The 22,445-nt window shown below is 44.1% G+C and overlaps 2 protein-coding genes across 9 annotated transcripts in view; one reads left to right on the top strand and one right to left on the bottom strand.

Annotated features, from left to right (window-relative positions):
* The window catches only part of LOC115114054 (probable ubiquitin carboxyl-terminal hydrolase FAF-X), an 87,376-nt gene extending 70,835 nt beyond the window's left edge, over positions 1 to 16,541 (top strand). For 4 of the 7 annotated variants that reach the window (XM_065014112.1, XM_065014039.1, XM_065014013.1 and 1 more), the window contains 13 exons: positions 152 to 355; positions 647 to 1,217; positions 2,267 to 2,390; positions 2,658 to 2,892; positions 3,202 to 3,331; positions 3,474 to 3,659; positions 3,774 to 3,994; positions 5,100 to 5,188; positions 6,264 to 6,420; positions 11,149 to 11,361; positions 12,202 to 12,312; positions 14,549 to 14,653; positions 14,819 to 16,541. In XM_065014112.1, the coding sequence (XP_064870184.1) occupies positions 152 to 355; positions 647 to 1,217; positions 2,267 to 2,390; positions 2,658 to 2,892; positions 3,202 to 3,331; positions 3,474 to 3,659; positions 3,774 to 3,994; positions 5,100 to 5,188; positions 6,264 to 6,420; positions 11,149 to 11,361; positions 12,202 to 12,312; positions 14,549 to 14,653; positions 14,819 to 15,010 (2,538 nt within the window). In that variant the 3' untranslated portion in view covers positions 15,011 to 16,541. The remainder of the gene's footprint in view (positions 1 to 151; positions 356 to 646; positions 1,218 to 2,266; positions 2,391 to 2,657; positions 2,893 to 3,201; positions 3,332 to 3,473; positions 3,660 to 3,773; positions 3,995 to 5,099; positions 5,189 to 6,263; positions 6,421 to 11,148; positions 11,362 to 12,201; positions 12,313 to 14,548; positions 14,654 to 14,818) is intronic. The other 3 variants (XM_065014077.1, XM_065013989.1, XM_065014145.1) reach the window with 2 other exon arrangements.
* A 387-nt stretch (positions 16,542 to 16,928) lies between these two features.
* rpl8 (ribosomal protein L8) overlaps positions 16,929 to 22,445 on the bottom strand; it is a 217,323-nt gene continuing 211,806 nt past the window's right edge. Inside the window, exons 1-6 of one of the 2 annotated variants that reach the window (XM_029641919.2) lie at positions 19,514 to 19,592; positions 18,565 to 18,707; positions 18,287 to 18,428; positions 17,905 to 18,123; positions 17,293 to 17,408; positions 16,929 to 17,116 (exon numbers count right to left, since the gene is read on the bottom strand). In XM_029641919.2, the coding sequence (XP_029497779.1) occupies positions 16,958 to 17,116; positions 17,293 to 17,408; positions 17,905 to 18,123; positions 18,287 to 18,428; positions 18,565 to 18,702 (774 nt within the window). In that variant the 5' untranslated portion in view covers positions 18,703 to 18,707; positions 19,514 to 19,592 and the 3' untranslated portion in view covers positions 16,929 to 16,957. Of the gene's footprint in view, positions 17,117 to 17,292; positions 17,409 to 17,904; positions 18,124 to 18,286; positions 18,429 to 18,564; positions 18,708 to 19,513; positions 19,593 to 22,445 lie in introns of those variants that run through there. The other variant, XM_065015050.1, reaches the window with a different exon arrangement.

Below are 22,445 nucleotides of genomic sequence, written 5' to 3'. Positions count from 1 at the left end.
TCCCTAACTAGCTACATTCCTATAGGCTTTCCAGGGTTGTAGCAAAAGCCTGCTTGCCCAGTAGGTCTCCGGGAGGAGGGTTAGCTTAGGCCCCCTGACCAGAAGGATAGTAGCAGTAACGTGTTTGCTCGTCTCCCCCCCCACCCTCCAGGTGGACACAGTGAAGCGGCTGCTGATCAAGAAGCTTCCCCCAGTGCTGGCCATCCAGCTGAAGAGGTTTGACTACGACTGGGAGAGGGAGTGTGCTATCAAGTTCAACGACTACTTTGAGTTCCCCAGGGAGCTAGACATGGAGCCCTACACAGTAGCCGGGGTGGCCAAGCTGGAGGGGGACGACGTCAACCCAGAGAACCAGGTTAGGGATGGCATGAAGATGACACAGATTATTACATTGTGTGTAGAAATACGGAGTAAATGTCTATTTTAATGATTTCATAATGTTGTAGTTGTCGTTCTAACATTTCAGATAGTTGAAATGAGAAATATTTTATGTAAATAAATTCAGATGGGATCCCATTTGAAAAGACAATTCACTCCAAAAAATCAGTGTCAGATGTCTTCATACCTCACTTTGGAGTGAACTGTCCCTTTAAACTAACCAATTAAGTGGTTCACTTCAACATCAATTATTGTGTCCTGCCCTCAGGTGATCCAGCAGAACGAGCCCTCTGAACCAGAGCCCCCAGGCAGCTCCAAGTACCGCCTGGTTGGGGTGCTGGTCCACTCTGGCCAGGCCAGCGGCGGACACTACTACTCCTACATCACACAGAGGAACGTGGGCGGGGCAGACGGCGAGCGGAACCGCTGGTACAAGTTTGACGACGGCGACGTGACGGAGTGCAAGATGGACGACGAGGAGGAGATGAAGAACCAGTGCTTCGGAGGGGAGTACATGGGCGAGGTGTTTGACCACATGATGAAGAGGATGTCGTACCGGCGTCAGAAGCGCTGGTGGAACGCATACATCCTCTTCTACGAGCGGATGGACTCACTGGACAAGGACAGCGAGCTGGTCAAGTACATTCAGGAGCTGACCATCTCGTCCTCGTCCAACAACAAGCCGCCGCACCAGGTCAAGATGCCCGGTGTAATCGAGTGCAGTGTGCGCAAGCAGAATGTGCAGTTCATGCACAACCGTATGCAGTACAGCCTGGAGTATTTCCAGTTTGTTAAGAAACTTCTGACCTGTAACAGTGTCTATTTAAACCCTCCGCCAGGTAACTGGAACACACACACACACACACACACACACACACACGCTTCAGAATAACTCCTTTTGAGTTTTAGAGCTCTTCTCGGGGTGGGTGTTGCTGCTACTCTGAGGTTTTGTTTGTCTCCTTTGTTCTCCCCTGTTATTTCCCCTGCTAATGTGTACAACCCAAGAAGTGAGATTGATATTACTGTGATTTGCCTTTTTCATTTGTGCACTGTGAATGACCCAACCTCTCACCTTAGTACCATAACATGGCTTTTAATCACCGTAACAGCGACATGACTTTTGCTTTAATAGCAGATACTTTCATTCCTCTCAATATTTAAAAAGATGACAAAGCCCCCCTCGTTTTAATCTTACCACTGGTAACACTGTGTTGGAGATGTATTCAACTTCACCGCCCCCGTAGAGAGTTGTATGAAGAAGGAACGTGTAGGATGTCAGAGCTGAACTGTTGGCTGACTGTAAACTGCAGCAGTTTCCTCTGCCTTCTGCATTATTAATGCAGCCAGCTAGGCCACAGTGTACTGCTGTCTGTCTGTCTGTTACACGACAGGCACAGGGAAATTAACTGACTACTGCAGGGTTAGCCATCAGTGTAAAAGCACTTGGTCGGGATGAATTGCTTCAGTGCGTGTGTGCGTGTGTGTGTGAAGGAGGGGGAGGTTTGTTAGGATGTGTTTGTTTCTTTTTAGTGTCTTGTGTGCAAACGGACAACTGTTCTCGTCAATGTCCCCAATTTCAGCCTCTCATTTAGAAGTAAGCAGCAAATTAGGTCTTACGGCTCTATTTGAACAGTGATGAGATTCTCGGATTCGGCTCCAGTGACTGACTCACACATTAACTTTGAAATTGAAATATTTTGCTCTGTGAAGCTCAGGAATAGTCTCTTGCTAAATATTATTCAATACCAACTTAATCCTTCACTAATTTGCATTTAGAGAAGAAACATGAATTTTCTTTCCTTTTTTCATTGAAATGTGTCATTTGGAACTTTAATGTTAATTTGTGACTGAAGTCTGAAGCAATGTTTATGTTGTTTGGTTGAATCAGGACAAGACCATCTACTGCCTGAGGCGGAGGAGATGGCTATGATTAGTGTTCAGTTGGCTGCTAAGTTCCTATTCAGCACTGGGTTCCACACCAAGAAAGTAGTGAGGGGGCCCGCCAGTGACTGGTGAGTACTGTCTGTCTCACCTTTCAACTTTGACCTGTGTTCATATGTTGACCTGAGTGAAGGATGTTTGTTTTGTTATTCTTTGTTTTGTTATTCCTTTCCATCCCTGTCTCATCAGTCTCCCCTTTCTCCTCCTCACTCTTTATCTCCATTCTCCCTTGCATCATTCTCTCCCCTTCTGAAACTACCCCTGCTTCCTTCATCCATTGACGCATCCCTCTCTCCTCTCCCCTTTCTCTAATCACGTGTGTATCTCTCCATCCCCAGGTATGATGCACTTTGCGTCCTGCTGAGACACAGTAAGAATGTACGCTACTGGTTTGCACACAACTTTCTGTTTGCCTACACCAACCGCTTCTCCGAGTACCTGCTGGAGTGCCCCAGTGCCGAGGTCCGGGGCGCGTTTGCCAAACTCATCGTCTTCATTGCACACTTCTCCCTGCAAGACGGACCCTGCCCCTCCCCCACTGCCTCTCCTGTCGGAGCCTCCACCCAACCACAGGTGAATGGGCTGGTTCTCCTCTTCCTAAAACACAAACTATCAGGATGGTGTTCAGTAGGCATGAAATGGGTGAAACATTTTGAAACAGAGCAGGTACTACCTGGAATTGTCCAATAAGAACTATTGTTTTCAGCTTCTGTTTTCAAATGTTACCCCCCCCCCCTCCCGTTTCATGCATACTGAGCATTACCCCATACAAAGCAACTTTTCTCTGTTCTTGTGGAATATGTTTTAACTTCCCCCTCTCTTTCTTTCTCTCTCTCTCTCTCTCTCTCTGTCTCTCTCTCTCTCTGTGTGTGTGTGTGTCAGGCATGTGATAACCTGAGTCTCAGTGACCACCTGTTGAGGACTGTATTGAACCTGCTCAGGAGAGAGGTGTCAGAGCACGGCCGACACCTGCAGCAGTACTTCAACCTCTTCGTTATGTATGCCAACCTGGGTAAGGAACACACACACACAGCCTGCCATACACACCTGCTCTCTCAACCCCTTGAGGAAGAGTATGGCTCACTGGCTATTAATTTCTCTTCTTGCCTCGCTCTCCTTCTCTTCCTTATACCCTCCCTCCCACCCTTCTCCAGGGCTGGCAGAGAAGACCCAGTTGTTGAAGCTGAGTGTCCCAGCTACCTTCATGCTGGTGGCTTTAGACGAGGGGCCTGGCCCTCCCATAAAGTACCAGTATGCTGAACTAGGCAAACTGTACACCGTAGTCTCCCAACTGGTGCGCTGCTGTGACGTGGCCGCGCGCATGCAGTCCTCCATCAATGGTGAGTTCACTCAGGGGTGAGGGGTCGTGACCTATGGTCAACGGACAAAGACGAACCAGTAACACCTGAGTCATATTCATTGTCCTCTCTCTCCCTCTTTCTCTCTACATCCAGGTAACCCCCCTCTCCCTAACCCGTACGGTGATGCCAACCAGACCACCCCGGTGATGCCCGTGCAGCAGCTGGTGGGAGAGATCCTGTTCGTAAGGACCAGCTATGTGAAAAAGATCATTGAGGACTGCAGTAACTCAGAGGAGACGGTCAAGCTGCTGCGCTTCAGCTGCTGGGAAAACCCCCAGTTCTCCTCCACTGTACTATCAGAGCTGCTCTGGCAGGTAAGTGTTAAAACTGGTGAAAACACAGATGGCCACACACACACACTTGTTTTTCTGTCCTCGTGGGGACCTACAATTTATTTCCATTCTAAATCCTATTTTCCCTATACTTAACACCTAACCCTAAACCTACCCCCTTAGCTTTTGTCCTCGTAGAGGCGTGTGAAGTCCCCACAAGGGATCATTTTCCTTGTTTTCCTATCCTTGTGGGGACTTTTGGGGATTTCAGGTCCCCACGAGGGTAGAAGAGCAAGACCACACACACACACACACACACACCCCCACATAAACTAGACAGGTTATACAGATATAAGTATATATATTTTTAAGGGGTAGGTCAGCTTTAATATTACAGATAGATTGTGGCTTCTATCACTGTAATTGTCTGCATCATTTCCAATCCCCCATATCTTTTTTTGTAAATATATACTCTACTGTTCAAAAATTTGGGGTCACTTAGAAATGTCCTTGTTTTTGAAAGAAAAGCACATTTTTTGTCCATTTTAAAATGACATCAAATTGATCAGAAATACAGTGTAGACATTGTTAATGTTGAAAATTACTATTCTAGCTGGAAACGGCAGATTTGGAGAGAAAAAAAGATGGAAAATCTACATACAGGCGTACAGAGGCCCATTTATCAGCAACCATCACTACTGTGTTCCAATGGCACGTTGTGTTAACTGATCCAAGTGAAGAGGCGACTCCGGGAAGCTGGCCTTCTAGGCAGAGTTCCAAAGAAAAAGCCATATCTCAGACTGGCCAATAAAAATAAAAGATTAAGATGGTCAAAAGAACACAGACACTGGACAGAGGAACTCTGCCTAGAAGGCCAGCATCCCGGAGTCGCCTCTTCACTGTTGACGTTGAGACTGGTGTTTTGCGGGTACTATTTAATGAAGCTGCCCGTGAAGCTGCCTCTAAAGTCACATTTAGAAGTGTCCCATACAATAAGGAGGTGGGAAACTATTGCATCTCAGAAGCCCCAAGTCTCCTCCTACAATCAATTTCTCCGACTGGTCTTTATGTCTTCATATTGGACATATTTCCGTTAATAAGATGTGTGCTAGATCTTATTGATAGTGTGTGTTTTGTTATCCCCCAGGTGGCGTACTCGTACACCTACGAGCTGAGGCCTTACCTGGACCTGCTGCTGCAGATCCTGCTCATTGAGGACTCCTGGCAGACTCACAGGTAGGTCAGACCCGGGGGGCAGCATCATATCTTTGCTCCTCACTTTGATCTGGAAAGGGTCACTCAGTGGACTCAGGATTTTCTGTCCCAACCTAGTGTGAACTAGGGCTGTCAAAGTTTATCATGCGTTAACATGTGACATGAAGACCGTGTGCCTCTAGCCAAAATCATGTCGAAGTTATGCACAATATTACCGGAGCTAAGTTTTTTTCTTTCTGCTGCAGATTTGTGCGCCTATCGCAGGCTTTTTTAACCTCGCAGGACACATTTTTTTTGGTTTTATAACATTGTTTAGCTAGCTAGTCATGTTAGCTAGCTAGCTACCAACCGGATAGGCTGCATAGGAAAAACTGAAAAGGAATAGGCTACTCAAAGAGATGCTTCAATGGTAGGCTGCATATGCAAGAGTAGGGTGTGTGGGAGGGAGAGTGTAGGCCTATGTGTGTAAAGTTATCTGAACAGTACAGATGGTTACAGGGTTTTCATAACATTGTTGGACAAAAGTTTAAAATCTCTTTGTATCCATAGAGACAGTTATTTTTTTCCTATAGTTACACTCATTTAGAATGCCTGAAGCTTGAACAGTACTTAAAGGTGTGTGTGTGGGTGGGCATTGATAATAGGGTGTGTGTGTGCATTGATAAGAGGGAGTAGGCCTACTTAAACATTGGGAGCATTGTATGTTAGTGACTTTTTTTGGTGTTTATGTTAAAATGCACATAATTTTGTGTTTCCATCCATTACAATCTAAGCATAGTTTGCCTGTAATTCAATGCATTGCTTTTAAAATAGAATAAATCTTTATCTAGGGCCAAATTTGAGCAAATTCAAAATTTGTGATTAACTAATTACCTCAATTTTTTATTATTTTAATTGTTTGACAGCTCTAATGTCAACACGTCTGATTCAACTCATCAGACTGCTTAGTGCTGGGCTGGGACAAAAAATGGCACACCCTGTGGCCCTCTAGGAATGGCTGGTTTCCCTGTTTGGAATTTCGTCTCTGGTTGATTTTCTGTTGTGCCAACATCATCATCCCTGCTCTGTTTTTTTCTCTCCCTGCTTGGTTGTGTAGGATCCACAACGTGCTGAAGGGTATACCAGATGACAGGGATGGCCTATTTGACACCATCCAGCGCTCCAAGAACCACTACCAGAAACGGGCCTACCAGTGTATCAAGTGCATGGTAGCCCTCTTCAGCAACTGCTCTGTGGCCTACCAGATACTACAGGTATAAGAGACACAACTACACTATGCTACCATCTGAATTAGGGATGGGCATGAGTAATCTAGTACTCAAACCGACTTCAAAGCTCCATCTTTAACCAAAGACCTAAATGTTTTCAAACACAAACTATTTAGTGGAATGTGCATTGTGGCTGCCCGAACGGGCAAATGACATTTTGTCTTGAAGACGACATTAATTTGCTTTGACTCTAGTGTTCCATTTGTGCATTTGCGGGGCATAACAAAAAAGAGACCAAGCCAAGCATTGCACAATTTTTCTCCCTAAATTCCCTTTCCCCTCCGTGTGTCATTCACTCAATTGCGTTCCGACTGCTCCCTACACACACACACACACACACACACACACACGTGCTGAGTGCACACCCAATATCCTGTTTGGCTTACAGAAATAAATGCCTATGACAAACATATCTAACTGATGGGATACACAAGCTACATTCCTTGCCAAATGACTACAGCATTATCACAAATTCAAAATGGACTGGTTGATTGAAGTAGGAAAATGTGTTCCAATAACGTGCAGCAGTTTTGGAATAATTGCGTCCCGTCTATTTTCCGCTTAGGCTACTTTGCGAACTGCTAGTATATAGTTGGTTAGTCTAGGCTATAACCCCCCTAAACATAGACAGGTTCCACACTGAAAATACACTAAAACATTTGTTTATTAAGACAAAGAGCATATTTTCATCAGAATCATTAAGCATAGGCCTACTCACCAAACCGATGTCGCGGCCGTAATTAATCACCATGCAGTGTTCAATGTGGAGTTATTCATCCATTTTAGAAAATTCCAAAGAACGGGCAAAGTTGGAACGTCTGTATACAGTGGGACCAAAAAGTATTTAGTCAGCCACCAATTGTGCAAGTTCTCCCACTTAAAAAGATGAGGCCTGTAATTTTCATCATAGGTACACTTCAACTATGACAGACAAAATGAGAAAAAAAATCCAGAAAATCACATTTTTAATGAATTTATTTGCAAATTATGGTGGAAAATAAGTATTTGGTCACCTACAAACAAGCAAGATTTCTGGCTCTCACAGACCTGTAACTTCTTCTTTAAGAGGCTCCTCTGTCCTCCTCTCGTTACCTGTATTAATGGCACCTGTTTGAACTTGTTATCAGTATAAAAGACACCTGTCCACAACCTCAAACAGTCACACTCCAAACTCCAATATGGCCAAGACCAAATAGCTGTCAAAGGACACCAGAAACAAAATTGTAGACCTGCACCAGGCTGGGAAGACTGAATCTGCAATAGGTAAGCAGTTTGGTTTGAAGAAATCAACTGTGGGAGCAATTATTAGAAAATGGAAAACATACAAGACCACTGATAATCTCCCTCGATCTGGGGCTCCACGCAAGATCTCACCCCGTGGGGTCAAAATGATCACAAGAACGGTGAGCAAAAATCCCAGAACCACACGGGGGGACCTAGTGAATGACCTGCAGAGAGCTGGGACCAAAGTAACAAAGCCTACCATCAGTAACACGCTACGCCGCCAGGGACTCAAATCCTGCAGTGCCAGACGTGTCCCCCTGCTTAAGCCAGTACATGTCCAGGCCCATCTGAAGTTTGCTAGAGAGCATTTGGATGATCCAGAAGAAGATTGGGAGAATGTCATAGGGTCAGATGAAACCAAAATATAACTTTTTGGTAAAAACTTGGAGGACAAAGAATGCTGAGTTGCATCCAAAGAACACCATACCTACTGTGAAGCATGGGGGTGGAAACATCATGCTTTGGGGCTGTTTTTCTGCAAAGGGACCAGGACGACTGATCCGTGTAAAGGAAAGAATGAATGGGGCCATGTATCGTGAGATTTTGAGTGAAAACCTCCTTCCATCAGCAGGGGCATTGAAGATGAAACGTGGCTGGGTCTTTCAGCATGACAATGATCCCAAACACACCGCCCGGGCAATGAAGGAGTGGCTTCGTAAGAAGCATTTCAAGGTCCTGGAGTGGCCTAGCCAGTCTCCAGATCTCCACCCCATAGCTCCATTCCATGTCTTTCTTTTTTTTTTGTTCTGAAAAACTCCCCAGTCCTTAACGATTACAAGCATACCCATAACATGATGCAGCCACAGCTGTGCTTGAAAATATGGAGAGTGGTACTCAGTAATATCTTATTGGATTTGCCCCAAATATAACACTTTGCAAACAGGATGCATGTTTTGGAATATTTTTGTTCTGCACATGGTTCCTTCTTTTCATTCTGTCAATAAGGTTACTGTTGTGGGGTAACTACAATGGTGTTGATCCATCCTCAGTTTTCTAATTTCACAGTAATTAAACTAACTGTTTTAAAGTCCCCATTGGCCTTATGGTGAAATCCATGAGCAGTTTCCTTCCTCTACGACCACTGAGTTGGGAAGGATGCCTGTCTCTTTGTAGTGACTGGGTGTATTAATACACCATCCAAAGTGTAGTTAATAACTACCATGCTCAAAGGGATATTCAATGTCTGCTTTTTATTTTTTTACCCATCTACCAATAGGTACCCTTCTTTGTAAGGCATTGGAAAACCTCTGGTCTTTGTGGTTGAGTATGTGTTTGAAATTCACTGCTCGACTGAGGGACCTTACAGATCACTGAATGTGTGGGGTACAAAAATGAGGTGGTAATTTAAAAAAAAATCATGTTAAACCCTATTATTTCACACAGTGCGTCCATGCAACTTATTGTGACTTGTTAAGCACATTTGTACTCTTGAACATATTTAGATTTGCCATAGCAAAGGGGTTGAATACTTAATAAGTAAACATTTTGATACACTATGCTTGCTTGTTTTGTCTCACAAACTCGAATTAGGAACTATTCTAATTTTAACAACCATGAAATGGCGTAGCGAATTCTGCATAGTGTATCTGTAAATGGCACTTGCTTATTTATTGACTGAATATTCACTGAGTGTACACAACATTAGGAACACCTTCCTAATATCGAGTTGCATCCCCCTTTGCCCTCAGAACAGCCTTAATTTGTCAGGGCCTGGACTCTACAAGGTGTCGAGCATTCCATAGGGATGCTGGCCCATGTTGACTCCAGTGCTTCCCACAGTTGTCAAGTTTGCTGGATGTCCTTTGGGTGGAACATTATTAATACACACAGGAAACTGTTGAGCGTGAAAAACCCAGCAGCGGTGCAGTTCTTGACACACTGAAACCGGTGCACCTGGCAAGTACTACAATACCCTGTTCAAAAGCACTTAAATATTTTGTCTTGTCCATTCACCCTCTGAATGGCACACATACACAATCCACGTCTCAATTGTCTCGAGGCTTAAAAAGCCTTCTTCAACCTGTCTCCTCCCCCCATCATTGATTGAAGTGGTTTTAAAAGGTGTGCTCGTGGCTTTCCCCTGGGTTCACCTGGACAGTCCATGTCATGGAAAGTTTATATTGTTTTGTACACTGTGTATATATGGGGCAATTGAGCAATTATGATTTATCTGTAATGGTTAGACAAATTAGGCATTGTTGGCATAGGCTTATAGATAAATGTGATATATTTAAATTCATTTTTTTTTTATTGCGGGACATGTATTCTAAAAATACAGGCCTTGTTGTTCTATACTAAACAAAAATATGAACGCAACATGTGAAGTGTTGGTTTCATGAGCTGAAGTAAAATATCCCAGAAATGTTCCATACACACAAAAAGCTTATTTCTCACAAATGTCTTTACATCCTTGTTAGTGAGCATTTCTCCTTTGCCAAGATATACCAATCCTGTCAGGTGGATGGATTATGAAGAAGCTGATTAAACAGCATGCTCAATACACAGGTGCACCTTGTGCTGGGGTACAATAAAAGGCCACTCTAAAATGTGCAGTTTTGTCACACAACACAATGCCACAGATATCTCAAGTTTTGAGGGAGGGTGCAATTGGCATGCTGGCTACAGGAATGCCCATCAGAGCTGTTGCCAGAGAAAATAATTTATATTTCTCTACCATAAGCCGCCTCCAACGTCATTTTAGAGAATTTGACAGTACGTCCAACCGGCCTCAGAACCTCAGACCACGTGTAACCACGCCAGCCCTGGACCTCCACATCCAGCTATTTCAGCTACTGGATCGTCTGAGACCAGCCACCCGGACAGCTGATGAGTTTTTGTAAATAAATAAATGTATCCTTTATTTAACTAGGCAAGTCATTTAAGAACAAATTCTTATTTACAATGATGGCCTACTCCGGCCAAACCCGGACGACGCTGGGCCAATCGCCCTATGGGACTCCCAATCACAGCCGGATGTGATGCAGCCTGGATTCGAACCAGGGACTGCAGTGATGCCTCTTGCACTGTGATGCAGTGTTTTAGACCACTGTGTCACTCGGGAGCCCAGAAACTGAGGAGTGTTTCTGTCTGTAATAAAGCCCTTTGTGGGGAAATCTCATTTTGTTTGGCTGGACCTGGCTCCCCAGTGGCTGGGCCAGGCTCCCCAGTGGGGTGGGCCTGTGCCCAACAAGACCCACCCATGGCTGCGCCCCTGCCCATAGATTAGGGCTTAATTAATTTATTGAATGTCAAATGCCCATCTCTAGTCTGAATCTAGGAGTCATTTTATTCTGTAAATAGCCCTTCATTGATCTTTTTATTTTATTTTTTAAAAATGAAATCATATTTTCAGGATTCAGAATTGCAACGGAAGGAAAAAGGTAATTCATAAGCACTCTTAGTAATAGTATGTGTTTCTCTGTCCTGCAGAGTAACGGGGACCTGAAGCGTAAGTGGACGTGGGCAGTGGAGTGGCTCGGTGACGAGCTGGAAAGGAGGCCCTACACAGGGAACCCTCAGTACACCTACAACAACTGGTCTCCCCCAGTCCAGAGCAACGAGACCTCCAACGGATACTTCCTGGAGCGCTCGCACTCCGCACGCATGACCCTGGCCAAGGCCTGTGAACTCTGCCCTGAGGAGGTAAGACTCACACCAAATGATGCACACACACACACACACACAACACAAAGGTAATACAGTAGTATCTAACATGGATGCATGGCCGAAATGGTAGTAGTTGAAGTAGAGAAAGGTCCGTATTGGAAAGTCCTTCCAAAAAAGTGGTGTCTTTTTGAAGGATGCATCATTTTGACCTACAGAGTTCAAATGATGTAATGTGGAGACGCGGAGCTTGCCTGTTATAATAATAGTGTTAATGAATTTGTAAAACAGAGCAGTGTTGATTATGTGGGACCTCAATATGCAGCAATACATAAACTATACCATTTTCTTTGTGATGTATTGTTAACATGTTGACGCTAACCATCTGTTTTTTTACTCTTCTCTGTCTCAAGTATTTTCAAGTGTTACTGGAACTGAATGTTTTTAAAGCTACAGTTGAGAGTTCCAAGTTAGCGCAAAGGTTATTTTGGAAACTGTAAACTGTAATATGCTGGGAAATTATGAAGTATTTTTGTAATCTTCAGAATTTATACATGTTTTTACTATAGGTAAGGGCTTTGAGTTTTTGACACATTTTATTTCCAGTTTATACGCCCATAGTATATTGTAAGCTAACATTATTACAATACTTTTTTTCTATCATTTCCCTTATTTGTGTTACAAAGTTGTATTTGCTGAAGATCGGTGTACATTATGTTCAGCCTAATTGATCCTTATCATAAATAGCGATATGATAGAAATGAAATGATATGCTACTTTAAAACTTTTTTTTTTAAACGAAGAAATCCACTTGAAAGCATTGTTTATTGACACTTGTATATATTATGTAATGATATCAATTATGCTATTTCAAACTAGTGTCACTTAACGAAGCACGGTGAGGCGGTGTCTGAAGAAGATGCTGCCATGCGGAAATCGTCCTCGCCACAGCAGCTTTTGCCAGGGGAAGGGACAGGACAGCAGCACACTGTAAGCCCTCATATATAACTGCCACAGCCACCCTTCTCCTCCTCCACTCTGACTTCTCTCTAGATGTTCCATACAGGGCGATGTTACTGCTGTCCACTAGCACAGTGACACGAGGAGAGTAGCCTGGGCAGTAACAACACACACACAGTCTGGAGTATTGGAGCAGGACAATAACAGATGGCAGTGACAAGATGTCTGCTCGGCTGTTTGCGTGCTGCTCCCAAAAGTGATTTTGAAATGTAGTGATGGTTCAAATGATTCAACCAAAAAATCCTTTCTGAGTATCCAGTAACTGACAATGCAGCCAACTCAAGGTTCGTAGGCAGAGACTGGAGATAAATGTATCCTAGTAGAGAATTAATAGAGCCAAACTCCAACAGGTGAATTCTAATGTTGAACCATCACCAACTATGAGCAGCAAACAGAGAGCAAACGTTTCCTCTTTCCAGTCCGGTAGCAGTGTCCCATTGGTTACCTAAAACAGCACTGACTTCCTGGCTTCACTTACGTTTTATTGGTTCTCCATCTCAACGTAACACTGTTAATCCAATCGATACCGTTTGTTCCTCCTCCCCAAAGCAAACTCACTGGCCATATGACACAACTGATCGAAAACTCTTAGCCTTGGCTATAGTGGATGATGAGGTGCTAGCCTAGTGTTGTTGTCATGTAGTGTACTTACTGTGTGTTCAAGTGATGTTGTTTTTGTGTTGAGACTAGGTCTACATAGGGGCAACCTGTGGTTTGTGCATCAGCCATGTAATGGCATGTGTTAATATATCCCTAATCAACAGGACTCATTGAACAGTTCACGTCTTAATGTTGATTGTATTTAAAAAAATATATATATATATTTTTTAAACGCCTTTTTCTCCCCAATTTCGTTTTATCCAATTGGTAGTTAGTCTTGTCTCATCACTGCAACTCCCGTACGGACTTGGGAGAGGCGAAGGTCGAGAGCCGTGCGTCCTCTGAAACACAACTCAACTGCTTCTTGACACAATGCCCACTTAACCTTAAGCCAGCCGCACCAACGTGTCGGAGGAAACACCGTACACCTGGCAACCATGTCAGCATGCACTGTGCCCGGCCCGCCACAGGAGTCGCTAGTGCGCGATGGGACAAGGACATCCCTGCCGGCCAAACCCTCCCCTAACCCGGACGACACTGGGCCAATTGTGCGCCGCCCCATGGGTCTCCCAGGCGCGGCTGGCTGCGACAGAGCCTGGACTCTAACCCAGAATCTCTAGTGGCACAGCTAGCATTGCAGTGCCTTAGACCACTGCGCCACTCGGGAGGCGCATGTTGATTGTTTTTATCGGAAACTTTGCCTTGCATACAGTTAGAATTGTAACCCATCTATATGCATGTCCAATTTTATAATAAATCTGGACAGATGGAATCACTAGTTTAGAAAAAGCATGTCTTTGGAGCACAAGTTTAATTGACGATAGGCAGCACCTACTTTACCCACACGTTATTGTAGGATTACAATAGGGGTCTGTAGTAGTATTGAGTGCATGTTTTCAGGCACATTTCCAGTACAATAAGTTTGTTATATCATCAACCTACCTCTACCCCACTTAGGGGTAGCTGTTCTCTATCCCTGGTTTGTCTGGTCACATGTTGTAGTGTGTCAGTCTGTCTTTATAAGCAGACCCAATCATGATAGACACAGGGCCAGTTGATGCAAGCACAAAGATGCTAGTCTAAAGATAACACTGGCCTAACCGCCACAGAACTATCATGGATTGAACAAACTGAAAGCAGTGTTTAAATCCTTCAGTTTTTCTCGGATCCAGTGCATTCGCATCTAGTATTAGACCCTTCAAATTAGCCCATATCAACATTATAAGAACAGCTCTGGCCCCAGTCCCGTTGGTGTTCTATGGAAACATGAGCTCGTTAAAAGCATGTCTCCCACCACACCGTGGAGAAGCTCGCTAGCGGAGAATAACACCCACTCACATAACAAAGTCTCTTTTCTATTTATACCTCTGTCAGTTGATATTATTACATCCAAGGCTGTCACACTCTCCTACACAGCATGTGCCTCGCTTTCATCTCATTCAGTTAAAATAGGCTAAAGTAGGACAACGTTCCCATCCAGTGCAAAGGCATATTAACAGACTCTTTGGTCTGCTATTGGGTCCATAGACTTGAGCTGTGTGTGAATGTTGGTGTTAGGTAGAAAAATGCATTGGGAATAAAACTATTCTTTGACTTAATTTCCCAGGAGCCCGATGACCAGGAAGCCCCGGAAGATCAGGACACCTCCCCTCCAGATGACATCTCCCTCTACCCTCATTCGTCTCCGGGGACTACGACACAGTTTCAGCAGGTACACACCCACTATATTGTAAAAGCAGCATGATATTTAGACTTTTAAGGAGCCATGTAAACAGAGACTTCTCAACAATTGAAGAACCAATGGCAGACATTTTGTGTCAAGTTCCACCGCATATCAGTAGTTTAACAAAAAACGGATTGTTTTCTCATTCCCCAGCAGAACAACCACCCCCACGGGCTGCCGTACACAGGCCCAGCTGCCCAGCACATGAACAACCCCCAGCGCCCTGTCCCTTCCTCTGCCCCAGGCCCTGCGCCCGGCACAGGCCCACAAGCACAAGACAACTGGGAGAGCACTGAGGAGGTCCCCTCCACCACCTCCTTGGCCCCTGCTCCGCCTAAGGAGTAACACTGGCCCTCTCCTCTGCTGTGCCTCCATCGTTCTGCTCTCTTTCCTCTCGTCGACCGACTGAGCTCCTGATCGGGGGCCTCAAGGGCACGGCAGGGCAGGGCCAGGCTTCACAGCTCCTCTCCAGGCCCCTACTGTGAGTTTCTCCCCCTCCAGCCTGCTCCTGTGCTGCCTGTCTGGGGGGGGGGTGCTCTCCCCTGGGTTCTTATGCCCTGCAGACTGGGGCCTGGCTGCTGTCAATAGCAGTGGGGTAATAAACATAATGACCCAGGCCTGACGATGCTGATGCGCTTGTCTACATGACGGAAAGGTGTACATAATATGTTCATGTTTTGACTGTTCAAAAAATTAATCCCCCGCAATAGCGTAACTCTGTCAGGTTTGCTGTTGGGAGATAACAAAAAAAATAAAACGCTTAAGAGAACTCCTTTTTGTTTTATCACCCATGCGCAGCAGTGCGATTTGGTCTGACATCAGTTACTGGTCATTCACCTTTAGGAGGACACATATTAAGCTCCTTGACAACCTCTTGACCCATGCCAAATCAACTCACGTGCTGGGGTTTTAGTGTGAGACATGAAATGGTTGGGTGAACTTTTACTGTGTTTTGGTTGATGTGAAAAAGTGATGCAAAATTGTTCTGGCACTCTCATTGCCTTTTATTTTTGTTCTGGTAATCCAATCCTTTCAGAAGCTATAGATAATATGCTGTAACATTTAGCATGGCTTCTCACCAGAATAGCGTAGCGCAAGGGGAAATGTCATCCCAACTGACGTCCTTAATCCTAGAGGACACTTCCTTTAGGCTTTTTTAATGCTCATCTACCCCTTGTTGAACCAATGTAAGAATAAGTGGCTTTTCAATTGCTCATTGTTAAAATCCTCCAACTTCACATTCGGCGGTCAGTTTAGTTTATCTATAGGAATTGAGAAAATTAAAAACATATGCAACAGATTTGCTCTGCCAGGCTACCTGATGTGTACTAGACTGTGGTTTGCTTCTGTATCTTTTTGGTAGAGCCTAGTCTTAGACGACCGCTACCATTCTTTCATGGAGCTCACCGGGCGGCAGCATCGGAGACCTCTCCCTCCAGGGAGAATGGGAACACAGTAGGGTTAGAAGATATCGGCTGGTTAGTCATGTTGCAACTTGAGCTAAACGTAAACATCAGTAAATACTGTATTTAATTGGTAAGTTTAACCGTGTATTTTTTGGATTTGTCAAATACCAAATACTCCTGCAAATGAAAATATTCTGCACACCGTATTATATTTAAATATTTTGCTCTTATTTTATAGAATTTATTTTGTTGTATTTCACAAAAAAAAATATTTGATTTGAGGAACATTTGTCCGTGTTATTTTTAATGGAGATTTTGACTGAACAGAGTTCTGCGCCCAGTTTGCCGACTTTTGTTTTGGCCATGGTGTGACGTTGAATTCTGGAGCTACAGTCGCGATGTGAACTTTCAGGAGGTTTTGTGCACAGAAATATAAAATAAAAAAAGCATTGCCCTTAGCAGATAAAGAACATGGAATCTTGACTGTCTTTTGTATATATATGCACATTGAAAAATTACTTTCTGGGTGCTCAGGATATGGCCAATACCTACATGCAGGATCTTACATGCTTTGCAATGTATTGGGCTTATAAAATGTAGCATAATAGATCGGACCATGATTAAGCTCCCTTTATTTTAACCATGTCTTGATTCATTGTTGGGAAAAACAATTTGCAAAATGTGTGCTTTGGATAAATGCCATTAAGCAGACGAATTATGGTGATCTGGCCCCATCAACCACACTCAAATCTACTACACTTTTATAAAATGTAACCCTCACTGCTAGATGAGTGCTACCAAAAACAGAGTTGTCCTCGTATCCAACTCCATTGCTACAAAAGGAGTCATAGATCAGCTTCCTTGGAACATTTTATTGTAAAGGGAGTTAGTTCTCCTTCTCCGTGACCGTCTTTGTTCCACGCAGTCTGCCTGTACGACGGGCAGCAATGAGACCGACCTTGCGACCAGCGGGTGCATCCCTCCTGATAGTTGAGGGTTTTCCAATATGCTGGTGGTTACCACCACCGAAGGGATGTTCAACAGGCTAGAAAGAAGTTAGAAACATGTTAGCAAAGGGCCATTTCCAAACATCAGGTGCAGAGGAGATAATTATTTTTTCCAGAGATTGAGGTAGAACATAAGATTCTTAAACATAGGGATGGATGAAAATGCCTGAACCTACCCAAAAATAAATATGCAGAAGATTTCATGTCCACTTACATTCATGGCCACACCACGGACACGTGGCCAGGAGTTCCTCTTGGCCTTGTACTTGTGGTAGGCACGACCGGCCTTCAGGATGGGCTTGTCAATACGTCCACCTCCGGCAACCACACCTGAAGCCCAGAGGAGAGAGAACCATTAAGCATTGGACAGGATTTCCTACCCAGGCAATATGCTCTGAAAGCAACCATGTCACGTGCGATGACCTGTATTCTTAACAGCAAATCAGAATTGTAGCCGCTTAAGTTTCTGGTCTCTAGCTTAACCATCTGCCTACAAACGACCAGTCACCAAATCGATCCAAAATACTGCATACAGTGCAGCTGGAAATCAGAGCAGATTCCTTACACTTCAACGATCCAAGAGAAGGTCGTTAACTTGACATTGGATCCAGTTAATGAGAAATGATCATTTTACTAGGCAAGTCAGTTAAGAACAGTGGGTTAACTGCCTGTTCAGGGGCAGAACGACAGATTTGTACCATGTCAGCTCGTGTGTTTGAATCACTGGCAAAGGTTTGTGGTCAAAGATCAAAATGTAGGTCATGCATCCACCTCTCCCTATTAAATCAGAAAGCATCAGCAAACATGTCATATTTTGTGTTCTTACCAACGACAGCTCTGTTAGCAGAAGCAATGACCTTCTTGGAGCCAGAGGGAAGCTTGACTCTGGACTTCTTGGTCTCTGGGTTGTGGGAGATGACTGTGGCGTAGTTCCCAGACGCCCTGGCCAGCTTGCCCCTGTCGCCAGGTTTCTCCTCCAGGCAGCAGATGATGGTTCCCTCAGGCATGGTGCCCACAGGCAGAACATTACCAATGTTCAGCTGAGCTGAGAAGGGAACATTTATTAAGGTACCAGGTATTCACATTGTAGTTGGAGATTAGATCCTAAGAGATGACAACTGCCATCTAACCAGCATACCATAGAATGTGTTAGACACAGGGTTGTTAACCCGTAAGCTGCCAAGTACGTGCCAATCTCCATTCCTTACCTTTCTTGCCACAGTAGATGAACTGTCCAGTGTGGATGCCCTCAGCAGCAATGAACAGCTCAGTCCTCTTCTTGAACCGGTAGGGGTCACGGAAAGCCACCTTGGCAAGGGGAGCACCACGGCCAGGGTCATGGATAATGTCCTGAGAGAGACAAAGGTCAGGTCCAAAGCAGATGGATGTTAAAACAAAATAAACTACCTAAAAGAATGCACGGCAAACGCAACTTTGGACCTTGTAGAAAACATTTTAACAGCAAAAGCTATTGTGAGAGCGCTACCTTCACGATTCCCTTGATGTAACCATGACGTTCTGCGAAGTCAATGTGTCTGAGTTTAGCAGCACCTTTTCTGTGCTTCACGTGGGCTTTGAACACGGAGCCGGCACCTTTTCTCTGTCCCCTGATAACACGTCCCATCGTGACTGGAAAGAAAAATTGAGAGTATTCTGTTAGAGCCAGGATAAAAGTAGAGATTTCTACAGTTCAACAGATATACTAGCAATAGCCTACGTGATAGCAAGTTACGCCACATTCATGAATGTGTAACGTTATGTAGCTACTATTCTTTTTATTTGCTCAACAAATACCTGCCACTTGCCGCAGTTAGCTGAAGAAATGTACAGTATCTACCTAGCTAGTTAACCAACGAACTCTGAAATCAAGTAGGGATCCTGTTCTGCAAGAAAGGTGAATTGATAACTGAAAACGTTATATAATATAAATGGACAATACACTTGCGTGTATGGTTGCTAGCCAGCCATCATGCGGATTTTCCTAGCATGCCAAACACTAGTTAGCTACCTCTAAAACTTAAGACGCCAACACTCACTACACTATACAAGTTCATCCAACTAGAAACCATGCACATAAACGTTGGGTAAAAGCTATTGTGAACTATTCTACAGCAACTGCCCGGCGGCTCTACGGTCGTGATAAATACAGAACGTCTGAACAAATCACCGAACCAGAAAATCGAGCTACCAGCGGCTAGTGACCAACTACTGTAAGGTACACCAAAACGACAGGCCATGTCACTGCACACCCATACACACAACACTCATCCAAGAATTAAAACGCAATAATCACATTTTGTCGCTTAAATAATACAACGACTATACTTAGCAGTGTTTATTGTATATGTTCTGGTTACATTTTCGAAAGGATGATAGGATTTTAAACCAGATTTAACTCGGATTATGTGAAGAGAATAAAATCGCCATTCCCCTACCTAAACCCCGATGACGGAAAGAGGAAGAGTCAGACGATTTCTTCCGGTGAAATATACCGTGGGGCTGATGGGAACAGTAGGCACGTGTTTTTTTTTCTGCTGTGAATTAGATTGCCCAACAGATGGCAGCAGATCATTAGCAGACATCTATTTGTGTTTGATAAAGCTTCCATTGCTTTACACACACGGAGTACAGAGCAGGACGCATCCAGGGATGTCTCATCATGTAACTTCACGATTTAATTCCTTTTCACCTCCGTAATTACACTCAATTTCAAGTGTTAATGTCATGTACAGAAGTACAGTGAAATGCCTTACTTGCAAGCGCTAAACCCAACAATATCGTAATCAATATCAATGTAGTACTAAAAATAACATAAAGTATAACAAAGAGCGATGTTCCACTCCTCAGCAAATATAAATATCTAAACACATACAATTTCCCATTTTTTTGCCCTTTTTTAACTTTTTTTTAACACTGAGTTCACTGCCAGGTTAAATAAGGTTGTTGATGGAGGGTTAATGCCTGGTCTGGAGGATTGACCTGTGGGACAGACAAGGTTTGCGTTCTCCTGCTCAGATGTTGCTGATGCATGCCATATCTTACAATGCCTGGATAGGTATTTTACGCATCAGCAAACCACATCATATGGTATAGCAATCTGGTGCGCAACCGCACAGTCAATGACATGGCATGCAATCATTGGGTGATGCATGCAACGACTGATTAAGGGAACACGGCCAATGATTTCTTCTTCCCAACTCCTGCTGCTTCCCTTCATCCCTGTATGTGGCTTGCTATTATGCAAATCTTCCACAGCCAAACTCTGCCACACAGCCTATTACCTCTGATTAACCTGATCCCCTCAACACAGGGCCTGACTAACGCATTTGGGGCCCGGGGCACCGGCCTCTTTTTTTGTCTGGAAATCAGCTAACTTCCTGAATTTCAACATATTTCGCCATGGTGCAGAGAGAAGAATGTGCAGTTTTATAACACTATTCTTGACATGTTCTTTCCTTATATCACTGAGCTAGAAGATAGAAGGGAGGAAGGAAGAGGCAAAGAGCGATAGAGAGGGAGTGGCAGAGCAAGAGAGGGGTCTGAAGAAGGCATTAAGGCCATGTAAGAAAATAGCCTCTTGTTGTGTTTCGTCCTCTCCTTATCTGTACTGACCTGGCAGGGCAAGGGGGAAATCAAATCAAATTGTATTTGTCACATGCGCCGAATACAACAGGTGTAGACCTTACAGTGAAATGCTTACTTACAAGCCCTTAACCAACAATGCAGTTTTAAGAAAAATACAAAATAAATAAAATAAATAAAAGTAACAAATAATTAAAAGGCAGCACAGCAGTAAAATAACAATAGTGAGGCTATATACAGGGGCTACCGGTAAAGAGTCAATGCGCGGGGGCACCGGTTAGTCGAGGTAATTGAGGTAATATATACATGTGAGTAGAGTTATTAAAGTGACTTATGTATAGATAATAACAGATAGGAGCAGCAGTGTAAAAAGGGGGGGGATGCAATGCAATGCAAATAGTCTGGGTATCCATTTGATTAGATGTTCAGTAGTCTTATGGCTTGCAGGTAGAAGCTGTTTTAGAAGCCTCTTGAACAGAGATTTGGCGCTCCGGTACCGCTTGCCATGCGGTAGCAGAGAGAACAGTCTATTTAAAAAATATATATATTTCACCTTTATTTAACCAGGTAGGCCAGTTGAGAACAAGTTCTCATATACAACTGCGACCTGGCCAAGATAAAGCAAAGCAGTGCGACACAAACAACAACACAAAGTTACACATGGAATTAACAAATGAACAGTCAATAACACAATAGAAAAAATCAATATACAGTGTGTGCAAATGAGGTAAGATTAGGGAGGTAAAGCAATAAATAGGCCGTGGCGAATTAATGACAATTTAGCAATTAAACACTGAAGTGATAGATGTGCAGAAGATGAATGTGCAAGTAGAGATACTGGGGTGACAAGGAGCAAAATATATATATATATAACAATATGGGGATGAGCTATTTGGATGGGCTATTTACAGATGGGCTATGTACAGGTGCAATGATCTGTCAGCTGTTCTGACAGCTGATGCTTAAAGTTAGTGAGGGAGACATTAGTCTCCAGCTTCAGTGATTTTTGCAGTTTGTTCCAGTCATTGGCAGCAGAGAACTGGAAGGAAAGGCGGCCAAAGGGGGAATTGGCTTTGGGGGTGACCAGTGAAATATACCTGCTGGATCGCGTGCTACAGGTGGGTGCTGCTATGGTGACCAGTGAGCTGAGATAAGGGCGGGGCTTTACCTAGCAAAGACTTATAGATGACCTGGAGCCAGTGGGTTTGGCGACGAATATGAAGCGAGGGCCAGCATACGAGGGTATGTGTGTGGTGATTTCGGCAGGTTACCTTAGTGATCTCAGGCACAGGGACTATGGTGGTCTGCTTGAAACATGTTGGTATTACAGACTGAGACAGGGAAAGGTTGAAAGTGTCAGAACACTTTCAACACAAAACACTTGCCAGTTGGTCAGCGCATGCTCGGAGTACACGTTCTGAATGTTGACCTGGGCTCCCGAGTGGCGCAGCGGTCTAAGGCACTACATCTCAGTGCAAAAGGCATCACTATAGTACCTGGTTTCGCATCCAGGCTGTATCACATCCAGCCGTGATTGGGAGCCCCATAGGGCGGAGCACAATTTGGCCAGCATCATCCAGGTTAAAATAAAGGTCTTAGTGATCACACAGTCGTCTGGAACAGCTGATTCTCTCATTAATGTTTCAGTGTTACTTGCCTCGAAGCTAGCACACAAGTAATTTAGCTCATCTGGTAGGCTCCAGCTCTCGGCTGTGCTTCCCTTTGTAGTCTGTAACAGTTTGCAAGCCCTGCCACATTTGAGGAGCGTCGGAGCCGGTGAAGTAC

The sequence above is a fragment of the Oncorhynchus nerka genome, linkage group LG1 (genome assembly GCF_034236695.1).
Source record: "Oncorhynchus nerka isolate Pitt River linkage group LG1, Oner_Uvic_2.0, whole genome shotgun sequence".
Lineage (NCBI taxonomy): Eukaryota > Metazoa > Chordata > Actinopteri > Salmoniformes > Salmonidae > Oncorhynchus > Oncorhynchus nerka.
Note: the sequence above shows the minus strand (reverse complement) of the source record. Positions and strands in the feature narration are given on the sequence as shown.